Genomic DNA, 13,860 nt, shown 5'->3' with positions numbered 1-13,860 from the left:
AATGTCAAATACCATTTTCATTATCATTTTAATTCAGTGACAGAATACGCGGTGTTGAAGTAGAACATGTAAACGCATTTTGAAGTATTGATTTTTCATTTTAATTTTGAGTCATTGGATGCAGCTTCATTTTGAAAATTAAAAAGCATTTCTAATAATCCATTTTAAATGTCAAATTAGACATTTCTAAATGAATTTTGTTACACATTTACCAGAGAACCTTTGAAAGTGAAATGTCAAATTCCATTTTCCGTATCATTTTAATTAAGTGACAGAATAAGCAGTGTTGAGGAAGAAAATTAAAAAGCATTTTGAAGGATTGTTTTTCATTTTAATTTTGAGTCAAAAAATGCAGCTTCGTTTTGAAAATGAATAAGCATTTCTGGTTTTGACTTATTTTTAATTATGCTACAGAATCGCTTTCATACAAAGAGGAACTGACCGCGCGGGATCCGCACTCAGTTAGGATTGCAGGCTTGCAGTTGTAAAATGCAGGGTCGCTCGGGTAGAATTGCGCCTGCGTGGTTGCAAGGTTCGCTCACTCAGTTCCTGAATACGCCCGCCCAGTTGTCTTTACACCCTTTCACTTTATGACAGCGGTGAAACGCAATAGTTAGCTGTTAATTTTTTCTCATAGAACAGTTTGCAGCAAAAGAAAAAAACGCTCACTATCGATACTGGTGCAGGGCGCTGACAGCTATTTCCATGCAAGCCCTGCAGTTTTGTTTTGTTTTTCAGAATGAGAATAATGCTTGACCTTTCTCCCCTTTTTGTGGCACTTCTGTCTAACACATTTTGCAAAGAGCGAGTGAGTCTCAGACACGGTAAAACAAGCCCACATGGGTGAGTGCTGCGCCATGTTGCAGATAGAGTTTCTAGCACAGGCGCTGAGGTGACATCACTTACATGCTAAAGAAGCTTGTAGATTGGGAGGGCTGATTAGACACCTTGCTGGCACAAGTAAATACATAAGTAGTGAGAGAGGAAGCGACGACAGTTTAAGCTTTTAGTTATCTGTCAATTTTATCTGCAGATTTTTTTCTTATCGGCATGACGTCATACTGTCCACTATCGGCCGATAAATATCGGCATCCAAATATTATTGTGCAACCCTATCCAAAATCATTCATTCATCAACTTTGTGAACCTGCTGAATCCCTTTTGGGGTCACGGAAGGCGGAGTACACCCTGGACAAGTCGCCAGTCCATCACAGGGCAACCAACCAACAAGCAATTTAGAGACACCAATATGAGGCCTCTTTTCTGGACTGTGGAGGGAAACCGGAGAAAACACGCATGCATGAGGAGAACATGCAAACTCCACCAGAAGACCCAGCACCTTCTCACTCTGAGATAAAGGTCCACTTCAAAAAAACCAACCAACAAGCAATTTAGAGACACCAATATGAGGCCTCTTTTCTGGACTGTGGAGGGAAACCGGAGAAAACACGCATGCATGAGGAGAACATGCAAACTCCACCAGAAGACCCAGCACCTTCTCACTCTGAGATAAAGGTCCACTTCAAAATTACTTTTAGTCGATCTAAACTTTTCTAATGAGCAGGGTTTTAAATAAGAGACACAAGCAGCAACACTGACAGTATATTGGTTTGTTGATTTTATAAATGCCTGTGGAATCTTTTATAAAAGATTGAATTAAAAAAATGAAAAGTGAAAATGTTCTAATCTAAAACCAGTTGTCTACTATTCAATGGGTCTTAGCGTACAGTTATGCAGTCGCCTCAGAGGTAAACATTCCTGATTTAGATCTCCTCCATCCGCAATCCAACCCAAAGCTGTAAATATGACGTGATTAGGTGGAGGCAGCAGTAGGAAAATTTGGATGAAAAGTGCTCCAAATTTTTTAATATTTTAAAAATTAAATATTGATGTTAAAGATTGTATAAAAAAGTAACAGAGGCCTGAATAATTGACACATTTAAAGAACTTTTTATAAACGTGTAGATAAATTAGACAGGAATGTTTCAAAATTCTGTTATTTCAAAAATTCCCACTATCCTTTAGGCCAGGGGTGGTGAATGCGGCGAATGCGGCCGCATGCGGCTCTCGGCCAATAAGCATTTGTGTCTCATCATATTTTCAATATACTGTGCCTTATTTCATAGTTTTCCCTCTTAAACCACACTCAAATCCATCAAAGGGTATTAAAAATAAATAAATAATGTTAAAAGTAATTTGGCAGTGTGTGTGCTTTGATGCTGCTCCCGACACATACGTGACCGCCAATCATTTGCGCGGGTTACGCCCAATGCCAGAAAAAATAAGTCAACATTGAATATGCGTGCAGACTGTTACCGTCATGGTCAAAATGGAGAATGGAAAAATCCCTGTGTGTAAAAGAGCTGCTCTAAAGCTGCTGTTGACGTTCTCCTCAGTGTATGTATGTGAGTCCCTTTTTATTACCTTGAAACACGTGAAATCAAGGCATCGGTCCGTTTTGACCGATACCCACGTAAAGGAACTGCTCAGAGAGGCTAAAGCTGTCCTGGCGGTTAGCCCCGACTTCAGCCCCTAAGACTCATGGGAAGTGGGGAATCTTGGGTGTAAAACCATGAGTCAGGTGGCTGTGAGCAGAAGTCAGGTGCATGCTGTTTGGCTGTTGGAGTGTGTGATCAGATAAATGGCCTCTGAACCCAGGCAGATAGGGCTGCAATAGCTCTTTAATGCAGACAGTTAATCGGCAGCTTAACTCTTGTTTGGCTGCTACATTGATTTATGTGATGAATTATTACAATGTATTAATATTCCATCAATTAACAGCTGTTCATACAAAAAGTCAATCATTAATTAAAAAAACGTTATAAAAGCAAAGTTTTTTAATGAAAATTAAATTAAATTTATGCTACACACAACTGAAATGTAATTTATTAAATGTGTTAATTGTGAATTTGAATTACTTAGACACCAGAAGGATGCCCTGTCTAGATGTTTGTGTATTTGTTGGTGTAAGGGTCATTGAAAGAGGAATGTTGAGATACAAAGAATTACCAGTTAAATACTGTTGGATCAATGGTGAAATATTAAGTTTTTATCATCGTAAATCTGACTTCAGAGGAGTCAGTAGCCGTGGTTACATGTGCAAAATATCTTGATCGGATCAATGATCAGATTAGAATTCGACTGTGTACATGGGCCCAGAAAAACTACTTCCGAGTAGAACGAACGTTCACATGGTCACACTTTCGGTCGGAATAAATCATTTGGGCATACGCAGTAGTGTTGAAAATTCCGGAAGAGGAAATGAGTTCCACTGCAAACACAGTGAGCTGCCATATTCATTTAAGCAGCAGCTCGGTAATATACGAGATGATCTTTTAGATGTGCTTTTCTTAATGTTATGAATATAATGAAGCGCCTGATCGCTCATCATTTTATGTTAAATTCGTGTGGTCAGTGCTTAGGAGAAGGCTAACACGCGCTAACAACATTAGCCTTTGTGGAACACAAAATCCATGTGGGAAATGCTGCAATCTGCATCTTGCCTGCATGCAAATATGTGGGAATAACATCAGCCTTATTTTGTCGGGACAGGACTGCAAACACAAATTCATATGCTTGTTTGGACCGTTTCTAACGACTGAGCGACATTTCTGCTTTGAAAAGCTCACACACCGGCTTTGGGGCGGGCAGCCCGGGCTCTGCTCGGACACACAGTTCTCCTGAGTCAGGGCTCGACATAGCCATTTGTCCGCTGGCCCGGTCCTGTTTTTCGAGCAGTGCGGACCACAAGACTTTACTTTTCACTTGTCTGCTCGGGCCACTAAAATATTTAACGGTTTATATATTCTTCACCTTTTTCAATAAAGTAAATTTTGCGAAAACGTGTAGATTTACCTCGTCTTCATAATTTAGTTTTTCTGCTAGTCCTGTGTTCAGACTTCAAGGGTTTCTATGGGAAACCTTTGATCACTTCTCCTTCTCTCCCGCCTGCGCGCGCTCGGCTTTCACTGCCGAGCACCACGCGGCACGCGCTCACTACTTTTTTTTTTCAAACTTTATTGAATGCAACAATTCAATACAAAACAATGTTAAACAGCAACAACGAAGGCACAAGCCAGTGGGTTATTATTACATTTGATTATAAATCCGACACCGTCACTGAAGAGAGACTGAAGCATGTCAGAGATGTGGAAGACATGGCAGGAATAGATAGGAATATGTTGGATGGAGTAGTGGGTATAATTAGTAGTATGGACAGCAAGATATTTAATGAATGCATTGAAGATGAAACTGTATCCACTAAGCTTTAAGCTGAATGTCAAAGAATCAAAGGCAACTCCAAATACCTGAATCTCAGACTCAAATGCAGTAGAATGTTAAACTACTTAATTTTGTTTTTCTTTACAACACTGTAAGCAGTAAGTATTTCTAGTTAGCTGAATGATCTCAGTTAGACCTGCACAATATGAGGAAAACTCGCGATATGCGATATCAGAGTTTAAAATTGCGATAACGATATAATTTGCGGTATATAAACAAACAGCAAAATAACCAAATAACCATTCCCAGTTTAAAAATTATACTCCAAATGACCCACGTTGACATAGGTTACAAACATCTAACATAACAGGGCTTCATCTGATTGGTCAACAATGTGAAGGCGTCCATCCGATTGGTCAAATGCATTAAGGGATTTATTTGATTCGTTAAATGGTTCAAGCTGCCATTAGATTGTTTTAACACATTTAAGGTTTATGATTTATTGCGATATTTGCCGTTAGAAGCACCATGAAAACTTCTGAACTAGTGTTACCTACTACACTGCAGTGCTCTCTTCAAAACATCTGAAACAGACTAGAGCAGATTTAAGTTTGATATGGTCTATTTTCAGTCATTGAAAAGTGTAGAAATAAGTGATGTCACCAGAATGCACCAAATTGTACCATATTAAAAGTTTCCGGGGGGGCATGCCCACAGACCCCCCTAAAGTTGCAAGCACCTGCGGAGCGGCGGGTCCCGCTATGCGCGGTGTCGGGCCAGTAACTTTCAGGCAGGGCCAGTAAGTTTCAAAAACTACTGGCCCTGTGGGCCAGTGCAAATTTCTGGGCTATGTCAACCCCTGTGAGTCCAGCAGCCGCCAACCCAGAGCAGAAGGTCGGAAGCCTTCCTCCGGAGCGCACACGTAACAAAACACCACCGCCCTGTCCGCAAACACAAAGCTATAACTCCGGCTGCTCTGCTCACAGACACGGTTCACTCGCGCGGAGCAGCCGGTCGGTTCTGTATGAGCTCCAAAGCTTTCTCTGAAGCAATGCACCTTCTATGCGTGACGTAAACCAGAGCAGTAGTGACACACAAACAGAATGAACTGTTTACATGGAAAATGATCAGAAAAAGCATAACCCCCCTATCTATCTTGATCGGAAAGAAATTTTGATCCGAATGAGTCTGATCGGGGGTATTCCGAACGGCGTGTTTACGTGACGCATTTTTCTTCCGATCAGGCGTTCTTTCCGATTACTTCTGTGCATGAAAACGCAGCTACTGGCTCACCAGCATCAACCTCACCACCCCTCACTGAGTAGTCGTGTGTGTCAGAGAGAGGCAGAGAAAAGAGTGTGAGAGAGAGAAGAGTGAGAGAGAGCATGCATGTGAGATGAGAGAGAAGTGCCTGTGTGTGTGGAGGGGGAATCTGACCTCCAGGGTAGTCGCTGTGTTAACTCTGGCTAAGCTGCATTTGATGTGTGTATTGAGGCTGGACACTTTCCTTCAAATAGACACAAGTACAATACTGGCTGGTTTATTGTAGGGAAAGGAGTGTTTAAGGGAAAATAACGCGGCTTTAATTGCGTGTTTGTTTGTGTACGTCTTGGCAGGTCAGTGTGTGGTGTGGCTCTTAAACTCTCACAGTGAAAAGATTTGGCTCTTGGTGTCAAACTTGTTCGCCACCCCTGCTTTAGACTGTTGGAGCTGGCAGAGGAAAGTTCCTGGGCCTGACAAACCACCCTCTCTGGTTTAGGTGTTCAGCTAAAGACATCAGGAGAACTAGCTCTGTGGATGCCAAGGAAGGCAAGGAGGGCTTTGTTTCAACAGCTCTTGCCCCAACCTCCCCCTAGTATAAAGAGCTGAGGACAGCAGAAGAGACTGGAATGACAGCGTAGCAGTCGTATTCTCCCATGCATCCTCTCATAGGTGGAACACACATGATGCTGCAGCCATGGCCTGGCTCTTCAGAGGCTGCACACTGGGACATATGGCAGAACTGAACATCCTGGTTCCTTGGCTCACAGCAGAATTGGCATTTGTAGTTAAAATAGCTGGAGCACTAATTCAACCACTCATTATATGACCAACCGTCTCTTTCTGTCCACACCGTTTCCACTGAGATGAGTTTCCTGCAAATAAACAGCAGCATTGTTGTGTCTTTCTTCCTTGGTGGCTGCACCCAAAGCTACAATCAAATTAGGTCTGAAATTAGACTCATTTCGAGAGACTAATTCAATCACTGAGGCACTGCAGATGAGAAGGAAGCAGAGGAGCCATCCTGATGAAAGGAAGAATGACAGTTCACCAAGAAAACCTCCTCTGTTGTCCTTGTGTGCTGTTAGTGAAGGAAAACTGAAGCACCTGCCTTTTATGAATCAGCTCAGGCTGTGTTCATCACATTCCTGCAGAGGAGGAAGTCTGTAGACCTGCCGAATAGTCTAACAGCTTATGCTTCGGTGGATGTAGTCCCACACATAGCCTCACTCACTCCTCAGAACAACGTCAAAGATACCCAGATTGATGCAGCAAGAGCCAAGCTTGGAGGGGCAACCAGAAAACCAAGAATGTTTGAAAAGTTTTTATACACATGTCCAATGGCTCTACCAAAAACATCAAAAATGAGGAAACATTTGAGATTCAATGCTTAAAGCAATATCACTGACAAAAAAGACAATTAGAGACAACCCAGTTCAGCCACATTTGGGTTACAATGCAAAAACTCTTGAAACTGTTATAAACCTTGACTGAACTTTAGAATGTTTGGCATATGGCTGCACATTGCAGGTTTTCTTCTCAGGACTTGCCTTACTCGTTGGAGGTATTTAGCTGTTGCAGCTTTCCTTGTTGCGCATATACATATATATATATATATATATATATATTTTATATATATATATATATATATATATATATAAAACAAGTTTAACTTATAAAATGCCCTTTTCTTTTTCTAGAATATAGTGTTAGACATCAACTAGAAGCTACAAACTCAGAACAGCACTAACCAAAGGAATTGTGGTTGGAAGCAAGCAAAATGATAATTACCAGCATGTTTTTAAAAGTCTCCCAACTGGTTTCAGCCACTGAAGAACAAATGCAGAAAAATTTCAAATGTGGTAGCAAATCTATTGCACGTAAGTCTTTCATTAATTCATCTTCTAAACCCGTTTTTGTCACGTGGCTGCCAAAGCCAATCTTGGCCACTCGTGGTCGAAAGCAGGGTAAACACTTTCATACACACCAAGGGACCTTAAGTGTGTATGCGAGTGTGCATGGATGTGTTATTGTGCCCATGCATCAGACTGGTGACCTCTCCAGGGACAATTTAGAGTAACAAATGGAGAGTAGAGTAGCCCATGACGCACTTTTTTGGAAGGTGGGAGGAAGCTGGAGTCCACGGAGAAAACTCACACATGCACGGGGAGAACATACAAACTCCACACAGAAAGGTCCCCATCAGTGTTTCAGGTCCCCCAGCCAGGACTTAAACAGACTTTAGCCTTCTTGCTGTGAGGCAAGAGCACGTACCACTGAACCACCATGCATGTAAAGAATGAGATTTATGTTCAATCAGGGATAGAAAGTAGCAAGTGACATTTGGGTGTTACTGCAGTTGTTTGACTTGTTTTCAGTATTTTATTTTGGACCCTAAAGGCCCGTACACACCGGGACGAATATTCGCCTGGCGTTATTCGCCAGCGTTTTTCGCCACGTTTTTTGTGTTCACACCCAGGCGATTTTCGCTGACTGTGAGCCGAGCGAACATGCAATTTCATTCCCTGACATTAGATGGCGTTAAATGTAAACAGAAATACTCCTGTACACAAGGTGGCGCTGCGCAACTTTACGATTCTTAAAGTCGCTTTTCACTCAGAAGAAGAGAGCAAGTATTTACGCGCTTGTCAGAATAAGACAAAGAAAACATGAATATTTCAAGCATCAGTAGCTCCAACTGGTACTTGGTAAGGGGATATTTTAGAATGTCCGTCATTATTTCTTTGCGGCAGTGTAGACGCTACTTGGCGTCTATCTTCTTCGCTGGTATGTGTGCTCAGCAAGGCAGTTTTGTGTTTGAGCGCCCCCAAGTTGTGTTTTACTGTAACTTCAGAAGCTCCAGACACGTGTGCAAAAGCGCCATTCTCATTGGTCGAATAGATTTCGACGCGACGCGTCGAAAAAAAAAAACGAACCCGAGGCGTTTTTTTTTTTTTGACGCTTTGGCGCGTGGCGTTTTTTCGCGTCGGTGTGCACACTCACATTGGTGCCCTTTGTTTAGTCACGAGGCGTTAAACGTCGGCGAAAATCGCCGGCGAAATTCGTCCCGGTGTAAACAGGCCTTAACAGTGTGTTGTTAGATCGTTTTATTGTTTGTTTTGCAGCTGCTTTTCTTTTTTCATCATTTGCATCAAAGCTATTTGCTTCTTCAGAACAAAGATTATATCTAAGTGAAGATGCTTCACTCTCTCATGAACACTGACTCACTGATAGTGATAAGTACTGTAGACCTCGCTATTAGCTGTGTGTCTGATAGGACTGAACTCTTCTCTAATTTATGAAGTGATATTTCTGCCACCGCGTTGCACACAAAACTTTCTAAGTTGCAAATGAAAATACTAAATATTTGCTTTTCAATTATTTTTATTTTGTTTTCAATTTTTTTTTGCTTTCAACAACTTTTTTTTTGCTTTCAATAACTTTTTTGCGTAAGCAAAACACATGTTTTCGCATGCGTTGTGTGTCATCTCACTTTTTTCTTATCTTTGATTTTGCTGAGTTAAGTTTTAGTTTGACGTGACAAAGCTGCAATCAAACAGCTGCTGATTGGTCCAGATTCTAAACAATCAAATCGCCGTATTTATCTAACATGGTGTCTGGTACCGAGGCTAAGAGGCTGAACCAGCTCTGGTTACCCTCGATTTTGTCTCTTTGGATAAAGACGTTTTCATTTTATTATCCTTCTAACAATAATTCGTATTTTCTTTAGCATTGATTATTTTTTATTAAGTCAGATTTGTGAATTTATGGCTGAAGATCTCCTGAAACTGTAAAGTTTATCTCCTGACATTAAATAAACAGATGATCTGTGTGTGGTCTGTGCTCAGCGAAATCAAAGATAGGAAAAAAGTGCGATGACACACAACGCATGTAAAAACTTTTTTGCGGTGGCAGTTATATCACGCTAAGTCGTGCTCAGAGTAGTCAGCAAAATCAAAGATAGGAAAAAAGTGAGATGACACACAACGCACGCAAAAACATGTGTTTTACAAACGCAAAAAAAGTTATTGAAAGCAAAAAAAAAGTTTTTGAATGCAAAAAAAATTTGAAAGCAAAATAAAAAATACTTTAAAAGCAAATATTTCATATTTTTATTTGTAACTTAGAAAGTTTTGTGGGCAACGTAGTGGCAGAAATAAGACTCATGGGAAGTGTGAAATCTTGAGTGTTGAATCTTTCACCATCACTGATAGAGCTATGAAGAGAAGTGAGGTTCATGTTGTTGCGCTGTTCATGTGTGTTCATAATAAATGGGTTTAAATGCCAGAAAGGAGATGGAGCAATCTATTTCTCTATGGGGCAAGGACAGTCCACGCAGCTAGTTAATTAGCAGTTTGGCTCTCGTTTCCCGCTACGGGTGACAAAGCAGCTGGGTCGTAACAATACATATGCAGGGAAAAAAGAAAAAACGTACCGAAAGGGTACAGAAGTGAACCGAAACCGCAGTACCGAAACGGTTCGGTTCATCTACGTGTATCGTTACACCCCTATTATCCTTTAATGACTGAAATCTACTGTCTTTCACTTTTTTACGCCACGCAATTTGTACCACTTTGAATAGAAACCATGTATTCTTTAATATCAGTGTTTCATTACAGTCTCTTCTTCATTTAACTTTTTAGAGTTTGCACAATTCAAAGGATTTTATCAATGTAATGTATTGGGGCCAGGATGGGGCTTTCTGCTTTTATTTTGGTATATTTGTTACTTCCTGTTGCCTTCTCATTTCAGGTGTCTTGACTTCTCCCTCGCAGTGTAATTCTCCCTCAGTGTAATTCTCCCTCAGTGTACCTGTTCTCCCTGTTGTGCGCACCTGTTTGTTGTTGGTCAATCACTCATCCTGTTTTATAATCTGCACTGTCCTTACATTTGTTGCCGGATTGTTTTGTGTGTTTTCAGAGCTACAAGCATCTGGCAGTATTTCGAGCTATTATCTGATAAGTTCCGAAATAAAAGGAACATTTTTGATTCTGAGCTTTCTGCGTCCTGCATATTGTGTCCACACTGTTCCTGACAATCAGAAGTTGGTTTAAAAAATAAATCAATAAAAAAGTCAAACTGAAAAAAAGTCTGTTAAAAAAAGATTTGGAAATACAATTGTGTTCAAATACAGTAGAAATGACAAACTTTTTTTATGGTCGTATGCAGACGCAGTGGTTTTGTGTTTCATTGACGGTCAAACTAAAATTGAGGGTTGAATTTCGGCCACTTGGTTCTTTATTTGCCATAGAAACCAATTTACCTGATAATCTTTGACATTTTTAAGACTAAAGTCCCTTCTATCTAATATTTGTTCCATGTAAAATAATAATCTGTGTTTTCTTTTTTAGGAAATAATTATTTTTAAAATAGAGTGAAATTTCAAGGGGTTACATTCCTACAAATGAAAAACTGTTGTTTATTTGGAAAAAGGGGGAAATATAATTAACATCCCAGAAAAGAGTATGTTGGAAGCAGGAAGGAGGCCCTCCTTCCCCACCCCGATTAAGATTTTAACACGTCATTATCTCAATTTATATTTTCAGAAAAAATACTTGAGCACAGGAGAGGAAACTTGCTACTGTGGAAGTGAAAGTCCGATGACAGAAAAGACAAAGTAATGAACTGATGCATGCATGATCTCAACTAAGAAAATCAGAAACCTTTCTCTCACCCGACCACGATAAATATTAGGGGTGTAATGAGTCATGTTAACAATTATTTAAATCATATCATAATTTTGAACAATTTGATTCACTGACCTAAAATGAATAAAGGACATCTTTAGCCAAAAATTCAACCAGTGTAACTCAGTGATAAATATCTGGGTAATACACAGTGCAGATGAAGTAATCCAGACTTCTTGTATTTTTTACAAAATAATCAAGTGTAAATTAAATGGGTGACCAAACAAACAAGTATACAATGAATGTCAAATCCGTTAACATTTTAGTCTCCTAAAATTCAGCCCACTGTTGTTTTTCCACATCCAAAGAATCCAAAGGGAACATTAATAGAACATCCTAGCACACTGTATGGTCACACATCTTTGCTAAATGTAAAGTGTTTCCACACGTTGAACTTGAAGGATGGACTGATCAGTTTTTGCTGCATCACATGTGTGTTGTCCGCTGTGATGCATTTGGTCGTTTTAGTAAACCTACTTTACCTCAATCCAAATGGTATTTTCCAATATAGATATTATCGGTTTATCTAACGTTGAAACTTTTTTTAATGGTATTGGTCGATTCAATTAACCACTTGCCTTAGACGGAGCGATTTGGTTGGATCGCAAGAATAGGCGAGTCTGATGGTTTTCTGGTACTTTGTTTCACTGAGTTTGCACAAGTTGGAACGGAGTTTGCTGATGGTGCTTTCTTTGTAATTTTGACATTGGACTGAGTGACCCATCCCCTCTGACGTTCCAAATAGGAAGTATGCGCTGGTCCAAAAAAGCCGTAATCCCATAGACTTCTTATGAGAAATAAACACCTGTTACCCAGTCATTATTTTTGTCAATAACCATTCATGTTACATGTTGATAGTTTTGAATCAACATGTTCTTAATAATCTTCTTTTTTTTTCTTTATTGCAATGTATTTAAATTATAACCTGACCAATCAAATGCCTCAATAAAAGTGGGTGGTCTTACATCAAAAGTGCGAAACATTTTAACAGATTCTCCTGAGCCTGCTTTAAGGCGGTAGAGGTGTGGACTTCCACTAAGATCACTCGTGATTGGAGAGTGGTTGCCATAGAAATGTAGACTCAGACCAACACGGACCAATCACAATTTACTGAGTGTCTGGTTCCAAAATGGGGACAGACATAAAATGGCAACCGATTTGACTTTATTTGATTGAAACCGGGTGTAATGCATTTTATATGGGTGACGTCACATACGATTCGTCCAGTTATATTTTACAGGAAATGGTTGTAACAATTGACTATTTCAGAAAAAACATGATTAAAAACAAAAAACAAGGATTATGAAAAACATTTTTCAGTCAAAGTTTATAGGATTTTGGCTTCTTTGAGCCAGCAGGTACTTCCGGTTTGAAAGTCCAGTTCTAATTTACAGTCAATGATCATCACATAATATAGCATTACTATGGTCAATACTTGTAATAAAAGGCATTTTTAGACATTTGTCTTTAATCCAGAACCTTCCATCTACATCTGTATATCATTGTGTTCACGCTAACTAAGTTGTTTTGTAAATGTTTCTGGGTTTTTTTCATAAACGCACGTTTCAACAGCAATCTGGTTTCTTTGGACACGGAACGTGTCGTACCTCAGAAATAAAAGACGTAACAACATAAGTGCTGGGAGATATCTGACAGCAGCTTGAAGAATTTCAATAGAATCCCCTGCTGTTACACAGCGAGCCGTGTATTACAGAGCAGACATAGAAAGAAAACATCGTTTGTAGGCTCACTAACTCTGTCATCACTATCCAACCAGCAGAACTATGAAGCAGCAAGCTGAAGCTAACGGTAGATTTAGCCGCGTGAAGGTCTGCGGCTGTGATGCCGCTTCTTAGACCAGACGTGCCGCCAGCCCACGCAGGAGCGGACCCTTATCCAGAGGTAAGCCTGAGGACCAGCATCTGTACAGGGTTTGGTGACCCCGCAGAAGGGGGGGCTAGTGCTAGCTGCCTTAGCGTCGCTAGCTGGATGCCACCTCCCAACGCCGCTGCGGGCAGCAGGGGTAGGGAGGCGGGAAAACCAAAACAAGCCACCGTGAACAAAGCAGGGGAACACAGCCCGAGCGGGTTCCATTGTGAGCCCCGAGGCGTGCATACGAAGGAGCCTACCTCGGGGTGGAGGATCGGGACGCAGCCGGCCTCTTTCTCATACTCCTCCATAGCCTCGGCCATCTTGGTGGTGATGCTCGCTGAGCATTGTGGGAAACAGGAGGGGGGAAACCGACAAAGGAGGGGTGGGGGGTGTCAGCGACATTGATGATGGACACACGCATCTATGGGGGGGCAGAGAGAGAACCCCCCCCCCCCCCCTTTTCTCTTTAAGAAATCAACATGTTTATCTGTGACCAGGACGTTTTTCCTAAAAACAGCAGTTTATTCCAGAGTGAAAGTATGACTGAAAATAAAATCCTCCTCTGTGTCACCCTAATGCAGGGGTCGGGAACCTATGGCTCGCGAGCCATATATGGCTCTTTTGATGGTCACATGTGGCTCGCAGACAAATCTTTAATTATACTTTTTTTTTTTTTTTCATTAGACCAGACCTCGTCTGGCGCGATGCCAGAGGCGCGCAGTAGTAGCGGTGCTTGGAGAACAAAATCTACGCTAGCACTATCAGTTACTATTATCTATTGTTTCACAAAGTTTGTACCACCCGCAAACCTGTGAATTGC

At 40.8% G+C, this 13,860-nt stretch overlaps 1 protein-coding gene across 2 annotated transcripts in view; it reads right to left on the bottom strand.

Moving 5' to 3' along the window:
* Positions 1-13,424, bottom strand: part of zdhhc17 (zinc finger DHHC-type containing 17) — a 39,905-nt gene extending 26,481 nt beyond the window's left edge. For both annotated transcript variants that reach the window (XM_020713999.1, XM_004082978.3), the window contains exon 1: positions 13,298-13,424. In XM_020713999.1, coding sequence (XP_020569658.1) covers positions 13,298-13,360 — 63 coding nt within the window. In that variant the 5' untranslated portion in view covers positions 13,361-13,424. The remainder of the gene's footprint in view (positions 1-13,297) is intronic.
* Between the last annotated feature and the right edge of the window lie 436 nt (positions 13,425-13,860).

The sequence above is a fragment of the Oryzias latipes genome, chromosome 23 (genome assembly GCF_002234675.1).
Source record: "Oryzias latipes chromosome 23, ASM223467v1".
NCBI classification, from domain to species: domain Eukaryota; kingdom Metazoa; phylum Chordata; class Actinopteri; order Beloniformes; family Adrianichthyidae; genus Oryzias; species Oryzias latipes.
This window is presented reverse-complemented; position numbering and strand designations above follow the sequence as displayed.